This window comes from Capsicum annuum, chromosome 3, assembly GCF_002878395.1.
Source record: "Capsicum annuum cultivar UCD-10X-F1 chromosome 3, UCD10Xv1.1, whole genome shotgun sequence".
NCBI lineage: Eukaryota > Viridiplantae > Streptophyta > Magnoliopsida > Solanales > Solanaceae > Capsicum > Capsicum annuum.
In genome coordinates, this window is record NC_061113.1 from 213976428 (window position 1) to 213996964 (window position 20537).

A 20537-nucleotide genomic window follows, 5' to 3' on the forward strand; every position below is an offset into this window, starting at 1 on the left:
AATTTTCAGAACTTCATCAAGATGATGACGCAAGAAAATCATAGCTTTAGCACGATTTTGGCTAGATGCTGTATTTTTATTCTCTATGGCATATCTAAGACCCATAGTATTTAGGTGGATTTCAGCATCCAATACCCATGAAATATAGTTCTTGCCCGAACTTTGAAGGACAACGAACTTACACTTCGTAAGATTGTTAGCCATATGAAAAAAGGAAGAAATAAAAAAATAATACCTTAGCGTTAGCCTTCAAATTTGAGATGGTAGAGTTTCGTGCTGATTATGTGTTATAAATCAAGAAAGAACAAGAAGAAAAGTACAAAAAATAAAGAGAGTTATTCTTATTTCTTCTCTTGAGATGATTTACAAGGAAAGAAATCCAAATTTGCTCCCAATTTCATATTAGAAAATAAATACATCAAATCTTGATATCATTAACAAAACGGAATTACTAATGAAATTTTCAAAATACAAACTCCCTTTTACAAAGAAAAAAAGAGAACAAAGGTGTCCGTCCGTGAGGTTGTAACGGCGAGCAAGCTCCGTTTTCCCACCACCTCGCCAATATATAAACCCCATCTCCTCTTTCCACCATTTCCTAAACCCAAATTCTCTCTTCCACAGTGTCTCCCAGTCATTCAATTTCTCGCGAAAATAAAAAAGCAAAAAATGCGTGAGATTTTGCACATTCAGGGAGGCCAATGCGGCAACCAAATCGGAGCAAAGTTCTGGGAAGTGGTCTGCGCCGAGCACGGCATTGATTCCACCGGAAGGTACAAAGGAGACAATGACCTTCAATTAGAGCGCGTGAATGTTTACTACAACGAAGCAAGTTGTGGAAGGTTCGTTCCACGCGCCGTTCTTATGGATTTGGAGCCTGGGACTATGGACAGTGTTAGATCAGGTCCTTATGGTCAGATATTCAGGCCGGATAACTTTGTTTTCGGGCAATCTGGTGCTGGTAATAATTGGGCGAAAGGACATTATACTGAAGGAGCGGAACTTATTGACTCGGTTCTAGATGTTGTTAGGAAGGAAGCTGAGAATAGTGATTGCTTACAAGGTATTTGGATGTTGCTGTTTCATGTTATATTATTCCTTCTATTTCCTGTTGAGTTTAGTGTGTTAAATTAGACTTCAGTATATGTATGCATTTGTTTGCTCTGGCTCGTCATTTTGGCGTCATTGTGTTTAGTTTCTAAACTTAGTCCCTCGGTTCACTTTTACTTGTCATGTTTCCTTTTCGAGAGTCAAACTTCATTAATTTTGTCTGATATTTTTAGATCTATTTGTATTTTTCATCATATAATATGAAAAGTATTGCAACTGGTAGTACTTCTGCTATAGTTTTTGTAACATCTAAATTGAAATATTGAACTAATCTAATTCAAATTAGCTCCAAAGATTAGTCAAATTGACTCTCGAGAAGCGAAATGTGACAAGTAAAAGTGAACAAAGGGAGTATTTTTTTGTTCTATAACAAAATTATTTTGTAACATTTGGTTACTCGGATGGTGATGGGGCTGTGTATGTATGTGTTGCATGTATGGCCAACTTAGCAGGAAAATCATGTTTATCTCGTAACAATAGTGCACTTTTAAATTTAGATGTTTAGAGACTAATACGCTCACTCCCTGTTTGAATCAATTTCTTTAAAATCTCTTAGAGAGAAATGAAGGTTGAGCTTGCTATTATTTTGTTGATTATGTGCTGGCTGCAAATGGCATTGCATCCAAGTCAATTGGTTGTTTCGTAGAGCCTATAAATGTGGTCTCTATTTTTTATTTCAGGTTTTCAGGTCTGTCACTCTTTGGGAGGTGGAACTGGATCGGGAATGGGAACTCTCCTCATATCTAAGATCAGGGAAGAGTACCCTGACAGAATGATGCTTACTTTCTCTGTGTTCCCTTCCCCAAAAGTTTCCGATACTGTTGTTGAACCCTATAATGCGACTCTCTCTGTTCACCAGCTTGTTGAGAATGCAGATGAGTGCATGGTCTTGGACAATGAAGCTCTTTATGACATTTGTTTCCGAACTCTCAAACTTACTACTCCAAGCTGTAAGTTCTCTTTGTTGATCAGCAATAGTTTTTCTGATGCAAACTTTACGAATGTGTTATTTTGTTTCTTGTATTTCAGGCTCTACCATCAGTTATTATATGATCTACTGTTTACATTTAAACTGACAGCTTGGAATGAGGACATGATTGTCTTGTTTCTTTTTTTCTTTTCATGTCTGGGTACATCATACTTGTTCCTGAGCTTCTCGTTCATCAGTATGTTAGATTGGAATGGCTATTAAATAAAACCTTACCCAGAAAAAGATGTGGAGTGGTAATTCAGTTGATATTCCTGCTTGTGATTAGAACATTGCTTCCATCTTTTGTGACATTTTCTTAATTTTATATGGTCATTCAGGGGAAAATCTGGGGGTGGATGGGATCACGATGGGCAGGTTTATTTAGTTCTTGATGAGTGGAGACTTGGAGTAAAATGAAGTGGTTAGGATCTGATATTTGGGTTTATAGCTTGAGGAGTGTCTGCATAAATCAACCCTAAAGTTTATTGGAGAATTATCTGGCGTACTTAATGCTGTTTATCTGGAGCTGTTGTTATGTGATGTGGCACTTACGGATAGTTTACACCAATAAAGGAAAAAGAAGAAATTTGTGATAGTAATTATGTCCATTTAACTGCTGAACTCATTCATCTGCTCAGCATAGTGTGGAAGATTTCTCTATACAACTGAAACAATATTTCATTCTATATGATTATAGACTTAGGGGTCATTTGGTCGGGAAAGAGTTATCTCACAATGTGTATGGGATAACTTATCCCATCACTATGGTGGGATAAATAATCTCAGTACTAACTAATATCTCACACCAAACATGGGATAAAGTAGTCCATTTTATCCCGGGACTATTTATCCCTCACACCTCACACCAAACGACCCCTTATAGTAGTATGTACACTGAATCTTGGTACTCGTCTTTTGTCTTTGGTGGTTCTTACTGGCAGATACTTCCTGTCTCGGTCTTGAAATTTTGTTGGATTTGCCTTTTTGTATGATAGTATTATGTGACTAGTTGTAGTCTATAGATTAATGTACTGACTGTGATGTTTGCCTCAGTTGGAGACCTTAATCATTTGATTTCTGCCACCATGAGTGGTGTGACTTGCTGCCTCCGGTTCCCTGGTCAGCTCAATTCTGATCTCCGCAAGCTTGCTGTCAATCTCATCCCATTCCCGCGATTGCATTTCTTCATGGTTGGATTTGCTCCACTCACTTCTCGTGGGTCACAGCAATACAGGGCCCTGACTGTTCCCGAGCTCACTCAGCAGATGTGGGATGCAAAGAACATGATGTGTGCTGCTGATCCTCGTCATGGTCGTTATCTGACTGCTTCAGCAATGTTCCGGGGAAAAATGAGCACCAAGGAAGTTGATGAGCAAATGATTAATGTGCAGAACAAGAATTCTTCCTATTTTGTGGAGTGGATTCCTAACAATGTGAAATCTACTGTCTGTGACATCCCTCCAACTGGACTGAAGATGGCCTCAACTTTTATTGGCAATTCCACCTCAATTCAAGAGATGTTCCGTAGGGTTAGTGAGCAGTTTACAGCAATGTTTCGAAGAAAGGCTTTCTTGCACTGGTATACCGGAGAAGGTATGGATGAGATGGAGTTCACAGAGGCTGAAAGCAACATGAATGATCTAGTTTCTGAGTACCAACAATATCAAGATGCATCAGCTGAGGACGAAGGCTATGACTATGAAGACGAGGAGGAAGAAGGTCAAGAAGCTTAAATAGTTCAGCTCGTGGAGAATTTTTGTGTTATGCAATCTTCCCAGTGTTCATTCTGTTGAATCTTGTTTAGGGTTTGGATTTTTGTTGTGCTTGCATTGTGGTGGAACAATTCCTCAATCCCATGTAGTTATAGTTGGTGTTGCTTCCCATATCTATCACTGATCTAGCTCTTTGAATTCTATTAGTACCGATAGTTTGTGTCTAGGAATTGTGGCTCATTTCAAAAACTATTATCCCAACGGAAATGTTACCTTGTACAAAGGCTCGAGATGATTATGTTTTGGTGTGATTAAGATATTGTCAAGCCCTGCTGGCAGTTTTTTTTTTTTTTAGAGATCTTTGTACAATTACGACGTCAGTGAGTTTTATTACTTAATAGTTATTTTATTGTGTGCAGTAACATTTCCAGATTTCTTGTTAGGGTCTGAAACATTGGTTTGTACGAGTATTTGGGTGAAAAAGTTGATATTTCTTTGGCATTATTCTGCTGATGTTTGCCCCAGTATTCCTATTAATTGTGAAATCTACTCTTGCACTCTGAGTAGCAAATATTTTGTGACAAGAGGGGCATACCTCATTTTGAAAGCAATATGGTATTTTCTCATAGTATTTTGGTTTCGACTCATCGGGTCTTGACTATGAAAGACAAACTAACTGGCACAAGTTGCACTCCGTTTTGTTGAAATAAGATATTCGACAATAACTGCAGATTGTGTTCCTCAAGAGTTCGTCGCTAGTTTAACGGACTAAAATATCCCTTTATACTGGATTATCTTTCTTCGGAATGAGAGGACGTTCTTTATGTTGTTGCTCATAGTCTTGTTAACGACAATTGCTTGTTTTTCATATTTTCTGTTGGCCAACTGAACCATAGTAAACCTGGAAGTAGAAAACCAAGTACTTTGACTCAACCTCTTCTCGTGTGTTCTTCACTTAGTAGATATGGATTCGTTTATTACCAAATCCACTCAATTTAAAGGGAATTACAAGAGATTTGCAGAAAGAATATTCACCCTAGTGATCACTGCTGGTAAGAAGCAAAATGATTTGGAAGAAGATGACATATTTCATACGGAGTATAATTAACATGTACTAACACAAAATCAAATCTGTATCGCATTAGAAAACTGAACTAATTAAATAAGGGCCTTACAAACTGCACTTTCATTCATTTGTCCAAGGCATTCACAACTTACAAATAAAAGAACCTTTGCAATACTAAGTAGAGAAATACAAAATATCTACCCTGAAAAGACTATAAGAGAATATACTTGCGCCATTACTGAAAATCTAGAGGCACTGATATATTCTCGTGTCCCGATTTCTTGACCAAGTAGTATGGTACGTAAGTAATATCGAAAAGCACATTTTTATTATTGTTAATAGGAGAAGGAATCGTAGATAGCCAACAATTTTTCTATGCTCCAAACTTGGGGACTTTAGCAGTTGAAATCTGTGCAAGGAAGTGCTCTGCAACGAGTCGGCGTTGAATTTTTCCTGATGCAGTTTTTGGAAGAGAATCAGTCATGAAGACCTTCTTTGGGACCTTAAAGGCTGCCAAATTCTTCTTGCAAAATCTCAGCACCTCTGCTTCATCGATGTTTGACCCTTCTCTTGGAATAACTGCACAGTTTATCTGTCAAAAATGAAAACATCTCATTTAGTCAGCCATACAATCATCAGAATAGCACAAAATGAACTCTCTATGAAACGCTGGACAATCTATAAACATCGCAAAAGCAGTCACAGATCCAACAATGGGTTAGTGGGTTTAAGCGAGTAATTCGAGACTGAACCCCTATAGTGGGTTTAACCGAGTAATTCGAGACTGAACCCCTATACATGTACTAAAAATACAAAGTTAATATTTACACGTCCAAATCATTCTTTACGTGTAATCGACGGGGATTGAAGCAGACATCTAACAGACGAATATTTACATGTCCAAATCATTCTTTACGTGTAATCAACTGGGATTGAAACAAACAAATGTGGACACCCACTTCTCATTAATGGAATTAAGTGGGACCATTTTCCACAAACATTGGAGGTTTTCTAATCTTACCTCTTCACCATACTTGTCGTCAGGGACTCCAAAAGCAACAGCCTGAGCAATTTCTGGATGAGAAACTAGGACTGCATCCAATTCAATAGGTGATATTTTCTCCCCTGAAATTATAAGATGGGAAAATGGTAATCAATAACAGGTGACGAGTAATAGTGCATTGGTGCTCATTGATTATGACATGTTGATCAATATAAGAATAGAAAAATTTGGATGCCATCAACAGTACAATCAAGAAAGCCCCTCTTATCGAACCTCTTCTGTCATATTTTTTTTGCAAACATGGTTCGTACATCCTACCCTCCCCAAACTCCAGTTTTGAGTATTGAGATTATACTGGGTACGTTATCGTACAAAGCTTATGCTTTCAACATTTTATGAACTTGCTTTTTGGGTTGTCACATCATAGAATGCCTAATGAGTCTTCTTTGTTAATACATTTTTACGACCATATTAGCAGACAAAATCAAGAACCTAATAGTGGCCTGGGCCAGTCTTAGGACCAAAGCAATGGACAGAAAATTCTAGTAAGCTACGTCTCACCCATGAATATCAAGCCAAGTTTGATTCAGATATGCATATTGGGACCACCAACTTGGCTTCAAAAAGATAATGAAATGTTGTATATTTATGGTTCATATAACAGGGCATCCAAGAAAAGCGTGTTTCCACCATTAACTACCACCAATTAGCAAAAAGTAAAAGAATTTAAAAGAGTTTTGTACACCATGAATAAATTCCTTAATGCAGTCATGCTGAATTTGTTTAACTTCTTTTCATAACAAGCCTAAAAGACAAGCTGAAAAATAGAGTATACTAACTTATTATATCTCGCTGGATTGCACTGAGAGAATAAAATTCATATGAGAGTGTTTGATCAAGTTTATAAGATGGCCAATCTAGTTTATAAATATTTTTTGCTTTACCTGCATGTTTGGTAAACACCAAAAAAGTGCTTGGGCTTATAAGCCAAAAAGCATAAGTTGATCACGCCTAATTTATGGTTTTACTCTAATAATTTCTAAAGCAAATTTTTTAGTTATATCTCTATTCTATTTCTCTAGTTCATCCAACTAAGTAATTGCTTATTTACAAAATCAACTTTGAACGCTTGATGCTTATCGGCTACTTTTAATCAGCTAAACCAAATGGACTCTATATGTCATTGGTATATGTAGCATATCTCCAAGTAAAAATTGTTCCCATGACCTACTTTTTTGTTTCCATAAAAACCTACCGTCATGTGATTGTTATCATGCATTTCATGAGAAATAAAGGAAGAGTTGGGTATTTTATCATGAAAGTGTACCAAGCATTACCTATGAGTTCTACACCCAACTCATAACTAGAAAGTTCCTCTAGCCCGCCCCTAATTGTGACTAATACTCCGAAAATGAAAAATACCAAACAAGTACGGATATTATTAGAAATGTGCGGAAAAAAATAAAATCATATTCGTAAAGCAGCAAGTTACCTCCGCGGTTGATCAACTCCTTGATTCTTCCAACCAAATGCAAGTATCCATCAGAGTCCAAATACCCCACATCTCCAGTGTGAAACCAACCAAACTGGAAAGCTGATTTATTTGCCTCTGGATTGTTCTTGTATCCCTTTGTCACATTTGGACCCCTTATACAAACTTCCCCTTTAGCATTAGGCCCTTGTAACTCCCCATTCTCATTCAAAATGCCCATCTCTTGACCCACGGGTTTCCCAACTGACCCGGGAATATGTGGGCCATCCTCGGGTAAGGGGTTCGAAGCCATCAAATGGGTTGCCTCAGTCATTGCATACGCCTCCAAAACAGGAGCCGCGAATGCTTCTTCTAGCCGCGCCATCACTGATGGAGCCAGTGCTGCACTACAGCTCCGAATGAACCGAAGCTTTGGGTAATCCGATTCGGGTTTGCTGAGGTGACGATCCAATAGAATTTGGTGAATAGTAGGCACAGCTGTGTACCATGTTGCGTTGTATTTTTTCATGTCTGACCAAAAAGTCGAAGCTGAAAATCTCCCTGCAGCTGGAAGTGTCACGGCTGCTCCGGCTCCAAGTGAGCTCAGTAACCCCGCAATTAACCCGTGAACGTGAAACAACGGCAACACAATCACAGTAGAATCCGTGTCACTCAGTTTGTACACCGATTTGATATTGTTTACTGAAGACAACAAATTCAGCTGAGCCAGAGGAACACCTTTTGGCCTGCTAGTGGTGCCTGATGTATGAAGGAAAAGTCCAACATCTGATGGTTCGTTAACGATTTTGGACATCGATTCAAGGTCCGATTCGGGTGGAGCAGGGGAGAAAGCGACATCAGACTCGGGTTGAGAGAGAGTTACACTAATACGAGGGATTTTTAGCTTGGAGGCAGCAGCTTGAGCTGCTTCGTTTCCTTCTTTTGCAGTTAATAAGAGTTTCGATTCTGAATCAGATAAATAAAACTCGAATTCTTCTGCCATGTACGCTGAATTCAGTGGCGCTGCGGTAGCTCGAGCTCGAATTACAGCTAAAAACATGATCACGAACTGTAAAACAAAATTCAAAAGACAATTAGTACTAATTCGCCTAGTGTGAAAATACAATCCTGATTATATCACAAAACTACCGTAAAACTCCTCCTTTTTTCCCGAATTAACATAATATAAAAAAAAAAAAAAAATCCTGTTTTCTTTTTTCTTTCAGATTCTGTAACACATACATGTGACGAGATTCAAGTTGCGAAAACAGCCTCCTTCTTGATCAGTTAAATGCACGGAACTGTCTTTTTTAATTTTGTATGAAACAAAGGGGAAAAAGAAATGGAACCTCGATTGTGTTGGGGAAAGTGAGAGCGACGACATCGCCAGGCTTTACACCGGCAGCTACAATCTGAGAAGCGGCACGTTCAACGAGTTGTTGAAGGCGTGCATGAGTGATATCGAACCTGCCGGAAACGGAAATCGCATGATGACTAGGGTACTTTTCAGCCACATGTTTCAAGAATCCAGTTAGCGTCAAGCACTCCATAGGCGAAGAATAAGAGATTCAATACCCACGAATATTGAAATTCGACCACAAGTAACTCACGAAAATAAATTTTTAATGAAATTAAAGAGTAGTAGGAGAATTATTGAAATGGTGTTGAGAAATGGAAATAGGTGGTGAGGTATATATAGATTGGAGGCGGTGCAAGTGATGGGAACAATGGAAGTTGGTTGGAAATATCAAGGCTTAGTGCACACAACCACGCGCCCTGAAATTTATTTAAATACGGTATTTTATTTAGACACTTAAATTAAGTTAATTTTTTTTGATATTTAACACCTTAGTTATTAATAAAGTATTTAATTAGATATCTTTCATTTTAATTTTAGAGTTTTGAAATTTTTTAGTATATTTTCATTCATCTATAAATAATTAATTTAATCATATACAATATCTATTAATTATTAAATTAATTATATAGAATATATAATTTAATGTATTACATCATTTTTTTTATATAAAATATATCATTTTCTATAATTACACACATTCATCTCAATAAATTTAAATATTTTCATATAATTAAGTTACTTTTCACTATTATTTTTTTAATTATTCTTAAATTACTTTTTTAGATTATATAAAATGGTCAAAAATCTTACTAAATAAAAAAATAAAATTGAAAAAAAAAAATTAAATGTCTTGAAAAATGATAGCTCAACAATTAAAGAAAATAGTGCATCTTTTCCCCCAAAGTATCTGGTTTGAACATTTTATTTTATTGGTAAAAAGTAGAAAAAAGCTTTTTGGTTAGGGTGTAGGTGAGACTAAGGGAGGTGGCATGCCAAGTGGCAATGGTTTTGCCATTTTTCGGGGGAGGGACTGACACACTCCTCAATCCTGTGGTATGAGATTACGTGGCACTTTTAACGCGGCTGCTTTTTGTCACTTTCTTCATGGAAGCTATCTAGTAGGATGAAGGCTGTTTTTAGTTCCTATCACTCCAAATCGTTTTGCTTTGGGTGTTATTTGGACTTTTGTGCGGGAAGAAAACAAATTTGCTTCACAAAATACTTTGAATTGTGTGGTCGATAATGTAATACATCAAAATTTCTTTTAAATTTTATGGTTGTAAGGATGTGTTTTAGTCGTAAAAATTAAAAATATATTTATTTTATTTTAATATTTTTTAAATTAAAAATAGAGTTGAAGTTATGTTTGTTCATAATATTTTGAAAATAATATTTTTTTTAAGAGAGAAGTATACATTACCCTCTGGATTTGTCGAGTTTTATTCATGGTACACCTGAACTTTTACTAGTCCTAAGTGCCCCCCGAACTTGTTCTTTTAGTAAGTCGCGTGGCCTCTTTTTGCTGAAAGTCCACAGCGTGTAATACACGTGCGAACACGTAGGAAAAAACGCTGATGTGGTTGTCCACATGGATAAATACCATCCACCTCTCTTATATTTATCCTATATTAAAAAATAAGTCTCTTCTACCCTTAATTATCCGATCTTTCTCTAAAAAAAAATTATATTTTTCAATTTTCCTCTACTCCCAAATAGTGAATGGTTGAATTTTCGTCGATCAAGTAAGCTATTATTTAAAAATTTATATTTTTTGGTGTGTGTTAAAAATATGAAATTATTTTTTTCCGGTTAGTGTGTCATTGTAGTTTTCGATTAGTATTTCGATTAGGATTTTGAGGAGACTCACATGCACAAATACATTTCTTAGTATAATTAGCGGAGTAAAAAATTACAATTTAAGTTAGGGACGTACAAAAATCAAACCTATAAAAATGTTATTAATTTATCGTTATAGGGTTAACGATTTTTTAATGATTTTATAAAAAAAAATTATTGAGTTATTGATTCGATTTTGATTTTTATACTAGGTTATTGGGTAAACCGACAACCCAATAAGTTTATGCTAAATTATTATTTCTTGGTTGCAACTAAGATTCGGTTTCTTTTCATGTTAGTTACTACTTTTTAAAATTTTATGAGTATTTTTTTATCAGTTAACTCAAAAATTAAATCGTTAAAGACTAAAAATCGATAATTAATATAACTACATTCTCTTTATTATAAGTATGTGTATTAGTTTCTTTAGTATTTGTTTTGTTATTATCTTTTAAAATATTTGTTTCAATATTTAGTACATTTCTTTAGTTACAATAACTCATATGATATATATACTTAAGATTACAAAATTGAAGGAGTTTCACAAAAATGAAAGCTGGAGTTTTAGATTGAATTAATAAATGGATGAAATTTTTTTTTAGATTAATAAACATGAGTTTTACAAAATTAATAAACGGATGAAAGTTTTATTTCATAAACTAATTAAGTGATAAATATGAGTTTTACAAAATTAATAAATGGATGAATTTTTTTTTTAGATTGGAAGTAATGGGAGAAGAGGGATAATTGACTTTTTTGAAAAAATGAAAGAAAAAACATTTTTTTTTTATTTTTTTAACCATTAAAATGGTTGATTTGGCTTAAAAATACTCCGCATGTGATAGAGTGTGAAACCTAAACATTTCGCCACATCAGCAAAAAGGGCCATGCAACGTACTAAAAGAACAAGTTCGGGGGTACTTAAGACAAGCCAAAGTTCAGGTGTACCATGAATAAAACTCGACAAGTTCAGAGGGGTAATAGATACTTCTCTCTTTTTTTTTAAGTTAAAATTATAAAAAAATACAAATAAATTTTTTTAAAATTATAGTTTGGGTTTATTTTATGAAAATAAAAAAAATTAGACTTTTTTTTGGAAAACATGGATTTAAAAGTGCAAAAATTCAAAATAATGAAAACACATCTTGAGGTGTTGAAAACGTATTTCAGAATATCAAGCTAAAATATTTTGCCCATACAGTGTCATGTGGCAAGGTCTTTTAAATAAAAGAGGGAGCATATTACACACATCATCACATATTGATTGAGATGTGTTTTCAAAGTAACGAGTCATAGTTTAGGTATAAAACTTATACTTCTAATTGTTTAATTATGAAATTAAAATAAAAAGGGATAATTTAGGAGTTAATAACTCAAATGGTCACTTAAATATGAATTTTTATCTCAGAAAATCATCCAACTTTAGTTTTTACCCCCAAAGTCACTCAACTATGAATTTTTACTTCAAAAGTCATTCAACTATCATATTTTTACTCAAAAAATAACTCAACCTATTTAATTATTTTTTTAAAATAGAATTTGCTTATGTGGAATTTCTATTTAAAAATAAAATTTCAAAAAATAAAAAGTATCCATTATCTGTTTTATCCTTATTCTCCTAAATAATATCTCTTCTTCCTCTTTCTCATTTTTCTTCTTCTTTTCACTTTCTTCCCATAAATTTTTTCATAAACTACACATTATAATTTAGGAACTGACAATTAAAATCATACATTTTATATTTGCATTTTATTTTTATTTTGTCTTTAAAAAAATTAAAATAAAGAAAGGGCAAAAGAAGATAAATAAAATAAACTTGTAAAGTACTAAAAAAGGAGAAAAAGAAAAGTGTACAATAGTTTAGTTTATTTTATTTTTTCTTCCTTTTTCCTATTGTTTTTTCCTTTTCAAAGACAAGAAAAATAAAATGCAAAGATAAAATATAATAGTAATTTTATTTTGTATAATTCTAATTCTTAATTTCTAGATTATACCGTAAATGTTAAAGTTATGAAAAACTTATGAAGAAAATGGCCAAAAGCCCCCCAACCTTTACATCAAATTTCAACTACATATTTATACTTTGCGAGAATCCTATTACCCTCCCGAACATTTTAAAAATGAAATTATTACATCCCTAAAGGTTTATGTGGCAAAGAGAGTGTATCTCACTTTCTCGAGAGTGAGTAGTCCGAAAATCTTAAAAAAGTATTTTTTACATTTTTTTTAATATAAAAGTACATAATATATATATATATATATATATATATATATATATATATATATATATATATATTATTTTAATTTTATTTTATTTTCTTTCTTCTTCATCACCATCCCCAAAATACTCTCTCTCATAAAAAGCTTCAACAACTCTTCAATGGCTATCATGGCCAATCTCTTTATCTTCCTCATCTCTATTTATATCGGAATCTAAATCACATTTTCAATACTTTTACCAATTTCATTCTGTAACCACAATATTATCCCCATTGTTTCCTCAGCTGTTGTAGCTGCTGTCATTCTCTCCTTTTCAAGTTCCAAATAAGCAGCATTTGCTCTCCGCCTTTTTATCTTTACCATTTTTCTCAATGACAAAACATCAAACACTTTGTCTTCATCATCACACTTTCTTCAAACTCTTCCTTCTCATCATCCAAGTCCAATAAACCACCATTTTTTTCCTCTTCTAAGTTCGAATTCATCAACAACCCAGTCTTACAAGACTTCATCTTTTCACTACATTTTCCATCAAAATTATTTTTAGAACAAGATCCATTTCTCAATTCACTTGATTTCCCACAAAAATCACAAAGAAAATGGTTTCACCCTTACAATACCAATTAAATTGCAAAACCCCCAATCCCAAACCAAACAACAGCAACAACCCCAAAACTTTATACAATTGTCCAAACCCAAAACATCAAAAATCTAAATCCCAAATCAGCATTCAAACTCAAATACTTCAGGGATTCAACACAATCCATGAAAATAAAATCCAAAAATCTCTTATTGAATTCAAAAACTGAACGCAAAATGAACAAGAAATATAAAAGAAGAATAGTTGCATGTGGGTCTCAAGGTTTTATATGGCACTGTTCCAAAATACATAAATTTAAGCACAAAAAACTAACACTGAATAATACTTCTTTTTTAGTTTCAAAAAAATGAAAAATGGAGAAAGAGAATATATATATATATATATATATTAAAGAATAATAATTAATTTTTTATATAAAAATATAATATTACGTGGAAATTACGTGGCATGACATGGCAGGTGCGTGTTGCTCACTTTTCATTACACATTTGGGTGTGAGCTTTCGAGGGGGGAGGGGTAATAAATCCATTTTTAAAATGTTCAGGGAGGTCATAGGACCCCCGCAAAGTATAAGTGTGTAGTTGGAATTTTGGGCAAAGATTAGGGGCTTTTTTAGTCAATTTCTCAAAACTTATGGAAAAAAGCCGAAAAGGAAAAGAAAAATGAGAAAGAGGAGGGAGAAATATTAATTGAGGGGCATAAGAATAAAAAGGTCATTAAAAGAATACTTTTTATTTTTTAGAATTTTGGTTTTAGATAGAAATTCCACATAAGCAAATTCTATTTTTTTTAAAAAAATTAAATAGGTTGAGTGACTTTTTGAGTAAAAATGTGATAATTGAGTGACTTTTGAAGTAAAGTTTGTAACGACTCGAGATCCCATCTTGAGATGTCACACGGTGCTTATGGACCCGAAGGATCACAAGCTAACCCTTTACTGATATCTGTACCTGTACACTGCATAATATCTAAAATAAATGCGGAAACTGGCCATAAGGTTCAACACATCTATACATACTCAAAACTGAAAATTGAATACTAATACATCTATCATTTGTCTGAAAAACTTCTAAACTGTCTGAACTGTGGAGTTGATGAGACATGTCCCCAACTAACTCCGTCAACTGAAAATAAACAAAATCTGATGCAGTAATAGTAAACTAAGATTCGTCCTCGAAAGAAGAGGACTCACTGCTACTGCTGCTAACTGGAAATGAACTGCTGAGGATACTCTGGATCCTGTGCCTCTGAACCTATGGTGCCAAATAAAACACCATAGTGCAAATGCGTCAGTACAGGGATGTACTGAGTATGTAAACGGGGTAAGGCTAAATGCAGAGGCTCATGAGTGCACAATATCTAAACTGAATAATCATAAAAATATCGCACGAGAACACATACATGAATGCACATACCATAATCACAATCATCACAACTCTAGGTACTGAAACTCGGATACCACTTTACTGCAGACTGAACTCACTACTGATACTGAGATACTGAATCACTGACTCATCTGATACTAATAACTAAGAATTTGGATGTACTTACATCAAGGACTGAATTCTGAGCTTTACTACTTTCGACTGACAGGATTAGAGATCAACCTTTCTAGCGGATGATATTCAAAAACTATTATCAATGATAAGAAATATGATTATATCTGAATCTGACAACAAGGATACTCAATAGAATCTGAGACTGTGAATCAAGCCTGTTTGGTGGCATATCTCTGAATATGATATCAAATAACTGTATATGAGACCAAGCCTATCTGGTGGGATGGACCATGAATCAATGGAACTATCTGAGTTCCTCATAATGATAGATGATTGTGTCTGACAGTCCTGATTTCTGAAGATATTGAAACTGAAACTGAAACTGTGGGAAGTAGTTACTTAACCGACATGCCCCGACCTACCACAGGTGGGGTCCAACCTATAACCCCAGCTGAAAGGGTGTCAATACCGTGCCACGGGTAAAAACCTCTCTCTGGTCAATCCTCTCTGACGGATGACCCTACCAAGCAGTCGACCTAAGGCAATATAGTAGTCAAATACTCTCTCTTTAAAGGTGACAGCCTTTTCTGACAGTTACTCCTGTATCCTACGCTGGCTACGCAGTTCTGGAGGTCAGGGATTGCTACTAATGACTCCGGCCTCTCTCTCACTGACGGGAGGAGCCGTCATCCCCTCCTAGTTTCTACTCCCAACTGAAAGACTCAGAATTGAATTCTCAACTGAACACAACTGAACTGAATCTGATACAGATCATGTTTCTCAAAAGATCTGATTGAGTTACGCTGAGATCACTTGATTCTATATCTGATAAAAATGGTATTGAATCACGGTATCTGACTAATGATATAGAGCTTGAATAGATTATTTGGTCACTTTCGAGATTAGATTTGAACACATGCATACTATTAGATCTGAGCTGATTACAGGACTGAGGCTAGATTACTAGCGATACGAAGATTGCAAAGATTACTGAGATTATCGAGCTTTCTTAAGTTATGCAATTGTCTGAGGATACAGAGTTCTATAGTCCACTGAGTTCTGAGAACATGGCTCGATTGAAATTATTGTGAAACTGACATGGGCTCTAGACAACAGGTAAATTGTCGGGTATAAATACCCCCAGGACTCGATAACATAAAAGGAAAGCATAATCATTCATTCATCATCACAAGTATTCGTGTATCATCACAATCATTCATGCATCATCGCAATCATTAAAGCATCCCTTCACAATCATTAAAGCATCTTCACAAGTAATTTAGGAACCATGTCATATGTTCATACCTACAATCATTAAGACATCACCTCAAGCATTTAAGGACCACAATCGTCTATTCATCATCACAGTCGTCAAGAGGTCACTTTAAGCATTTTGAAATCATAATCATATAATAACGTAGGGGGAATATGCCACTAGACCATACCTAATTCAACAAGGTTTTACCCCAACTATTTCATACCTCTATCAGTCCTGACATGCGTTTGGATATCACTTGATTTGGGATAAACTTTATACTATCACGTCATAACTTACTTGCTAATCACTTGGCATGTATTAAAAGCTTAGTATATATCAAAGGGCACCTAATTAGGGAATTTACTACCATCACATCTCTACTTGTTCACTAAGGTCCTTCAACAAACACTAGACATGCACGGGTTCATACTTATTTGGGGATTTTCCACTATCATGGAATAATCCATCCACTTGAGCATTTTATCAAACACTAGAAATGCATAAACTAACTCCTAATTTGGGGTTTTATCTTCAACATACTACAATGGCCCTTATGTTTCACCTAAGCTCTCTATCAAACCTATGGGGGATATACTTCGCTTATTCAACCATTTCTACAACCAAATGCCATGAACACATCACATGAATTTTACATACTAAGGTCAAAGCTCATAAATCTTGTACACAAACATGAATCAAAACTCAACATCACAAGGAACATCAATTTCAACTCATACAAATCATGAAATCTCGTAAGAAAAAAACTTAAAGTTTTAAAAAGGGTTCTTGAGCTTCTTGGATCAAAGGGACCCAAGAATCATCATCTACATACCTTGGAGAAACTCTTTTCTTGAAAGCCTTTGGAAGATTTCTTGATTCCACTTGATTCTCCTTTGATTTTTGGTTGAAGAAGAGAGGGGGATTTGATTTTTGGAAACCCTAGTTTTCTTGGGTGGAAGGAAGAGAAAATGAGGCTCAAAGCCCTTAAGTAGGTATTTATAGAGGTTGGGAATGAGTGAAAAAGACCAAAATACCCTTGAGAAAATTCTAGACTGGAGCCCGATTTTTGGTCTTGGCACGACGCGCCACAATCGCGGGCCTTCACTGAATTTTGACAATTGGAAAATTGCACAGTGGCGCGACGTGGTGAAGTCACTTTTGCCACCTTGGTTGTGAACTGGAAGGGCACCGCGACGCGGAAGAATCGCGTTAGTGCACTGGAATTTGACAACCCTAAAATTGAGCCTTGGCGCGACGCGCTGAAGTGTCAGTTGACACACTGTCTCACTAAAATGGCTCTAACTCCTCACCCAAGTGTCGGATTTAGGCGAATTTGATATCGATGGAAAGTTTATTTAATGCTCTACATGGCAAAGAGTAGAAATTAGGAAAATTCCACACGATTCAAGGTATTCCATACTTGGGAAGACACTTCTGAAACTTTTAGACTCGAATTTCCACTTTACTGGATACGCTCTAAGGCTCAGTCTGGAAGAGGACTTTGCGTAGTATTACAAGATCAAAGTTGAGTGACTTTCTGAGAAATAAAGATGAAAGTTAATTGACTTTCTGGGATAAAATTTCATAGTTGAGTGACCATATGAGTTATTAACTAGATAATTTAGATGTATTTTGACACTGCTCTTAATTGATTAACAGTTTAAAAAAGAAATAAGACTAGTAAGTATTTTCTTTAGTCCAAAATAAGTGACTTTTTGCCACGTTATTAAGGAAAAGAAATTAGAATATAAATTGTTCTTTACTTTTTCATTTTTATATTTTTAGATACTAGTCAAGTGTACGTGCTTTGCACGCGTGTATAATGTTAATCATGAATATTTTTTATAAAAATAAATAAATTTTTATGAGTATTTTATAATATTAATAAGTATAAATTATTTTTAGAAAATAAGTAAAATATTTAGGATTAAAGGAGTATTAAAAGGAACATGAGATAAATAATTTATACTCCATAATAAAATTTATTTTATTTTATGAGGTACCATATAATTTTGTGTATCCCACAAGTTCCTTCCTTGTCGGTTAAACGTGTTGAGCTAATTTGTTCTATCATTAAGCGAATAAAGTTGTTCTCTATCGTTTATTAATTCTACAATATCAATTATTATTTATGTCAAACTAAAAAAAGAAAAAAAAAAGAATAGAAGAAAGTATCCATCCTTTTTAGTCTGTGATCAAACTTTTAAAATCAACTTATTATGAAAAGTATTTTTTAAAAAGTATTTTTGATGAGAAACAGTTTGTATTTGACATTTTTGAACAACAATTAGTGTTTGATCAAACTTTTAAAAAGTATTCTTAAGTATATTTTCATAAAAATGTTTTTCAAATAAGTGCTTTTAAGGAGAAACTACATTTTTAGCTGATGAAAAATTATTTTTTGTACTCTCCAAGCATTTATTTTCTTTCAAACCTTGGCCAAATATTTATTTTTTAAAAATGAGGACTTTTGAGGAAAAAAATAAGTAGCCACTTACTATTACTTTTATTTGCTTCAAAAAATATTTTTTATCTAATATTATTATCTTAAATAGAAGAAAGAATATTTTTCTTCCAAACGTCAATACCCAATACATAATTAATATGAAATTATAATATGAGCAACAACAAATTATACGATGGAGAATTTTACTGAAAATATATAACGTTCATGCCATATAAATTTTTAGATTATAAAAATAAATTGTAATACTTGAATAAGAAACATTTGTCTATTTGTATCTTCAACTATATATTAGAAAAACTGATATTAAAAATATAAAACTTCATTATTCATTAAATATAAGAAAATCTTTTCATTGCAATTCAGCCAATTCTTACCATAATTGAAAAAAAAAAAATCTTTCTCTTATCTCTTTATCCTTAATTTCCTCTTTTATTTATTCTTTCTTATTTATTTTCAATAATAATCTAATGATTTAAAAAGACAATCGTGCAATGTCCAAAATTAAAGGACTAAGTAAATGATATTTTATTTGATTTCAAATTACCATACAACTTAAGATTCCTTAATTGTTAATTCTCCTAATATCTCTTGCTATATAATTTCTTTTACCATATATTTTAGACTTTTTAATTTTAAATATTATAAAAATTATTAATTAATTATTAAAAAAGATAAAAAAATAATTTTATCTATTGCAGAGTATTTTAATGAAGGATAAAAATTTTGAATCACTTTTATAAAAAACTTTACATTTTTAATATATTATAGATTATAGATATAGATTATCAAACTACTTTTGAAATTTTAACTATCTTAAAATAAAGTCATTTAGAACTCATAACTTAAAAAGTATAAAGGAAGGACAAAATTGATAAAGAATTTCACCATATCTCCTAAAAAAAAAAAATAATTCACTTATTTTGATCACTAAAAAATAACTCAAAAATTTAATTATTTTAAATAAAAGAAGTAATGAATTGAAACAGAAGAAATTGAAGATAATGGATATTTATCCCTTCAATGACATCCTTTAAAATTGGAAGATATAACTCGAGCGCTACACTATTCAAAGCGGTGATGGCTGTTCTTACGTCATTGACAACTATTACAAACTATATTGACCAGAATACATCGAATTTTGGATTATTTCATCTTAACCACTTTTCTTTTGCCCCCCCTACTCCTACCTCAACCTCCCAAGATATCTTTGAATATTATTTTCTTCGTTTAAAAAAGAATGATCTATTTTTTTTTAATAATTTTTAAATTTTAATTTTTCAAGTGACATATTTAAAATCACAAGATTAAATAATATTTTGATACATTTGACATATCTTTAATTTAAGATCAAAAAATTCAAATTTTATTTTTATTTTTTTTAAACTCTGTACCAAGTCAAACTGAGTCCTTCTTTTTGAAACGGAAGGAGTACTAATTTTTTTTTCCTTTTAAAAAAAAATGCTAAAAGCACTAGTTTTCTTTTCCCTTTTCCTAATTAGTTTTTGGATGTAAATCATGGCAATAGTTGAAAGCAGGATGAAAGAAGAAGTTAACAAAAATCTCGAGTTTAAGTTTTGGATATAGAAAAAAATCAAGTTGAGAGATGCGTACTTAGAATAGGCCTTGCAAATGCTATCCGTTATAATCAGGCTTCAATTCATAATGATCACCAACAAAAAATGTTCCTAAACGATCTTAGCTCTTTCACTGACACTTACTGTTCAAATCTGTCTCTAACATTACTTGAAAACTTCAAATTGTTCAGGCTTTAATGCCACAAATATACTTTATTTTATTAAATTTTTAATTAAACACGTGATCTTTATTTATGATCCACTTAAGATTACGACAATAAAAGAAATCCTACCCATCTATGATTCAACCCAATTTAATTAAAATCCATTTTAAATTATTATCAATACAACTAATACGTGGTTGTAGTATCATTTTTCTTCATCTCCCAC

At 33.5% G+C, this 20537-nt stretch overlaps 2 protein-coding genes and 1 pseudogene across 2 annotated transcripts; 1 reads left to right on the forward strand and 2 right to left on the reverse strand.

Annotated features, from left to right (window-relative positions):
* The first annotated feature begins 322 nt into the window (after nt 1-322).
* LOC107858888 (tubulin beta-1 chain) lies at nt 323-4210 on the forward strand. Its single transcript, XM_016703692.2, has 3 exons — nt 323-1063; nt 1791-2060; nt 3134-4210. Exons 1-3 carry the CDS (start codon nt 670-672, stop codon nt 3811-3813), a joined length of 1344 nt encoding a protein of 447 aa, XP_016559178.1. The 5' UTR covers nt 323-669; the 3' UTR covers nt 3814-4210.
* Nucleotides 4211-4950: 740 nt separating this feature from the next.
* On the reverse strand, nt 4951-8911 carry LOC107858887 (oxalate--CoA ligase). The gene is given in 4 exon segments (NM_001324757.1): nt 4951-5450; nt 5880-5983; nt 7354-8401; nt 8682-8911. Coding segments are annotated over 4 exon segments (1572 nt in total). The 5' UTR covers nt 8883-8911; the 3' UTR covers nt 4951-5231.
* A 4050-nt stretch (nt 8912-12961) lies between these two features.
* On the reverse strand, nt 12962-13830 carry LOC124896805 (annotated as a pseudogene).
* Nucleotides 13831-20537: the final 6707 nt, after the last annotated feature.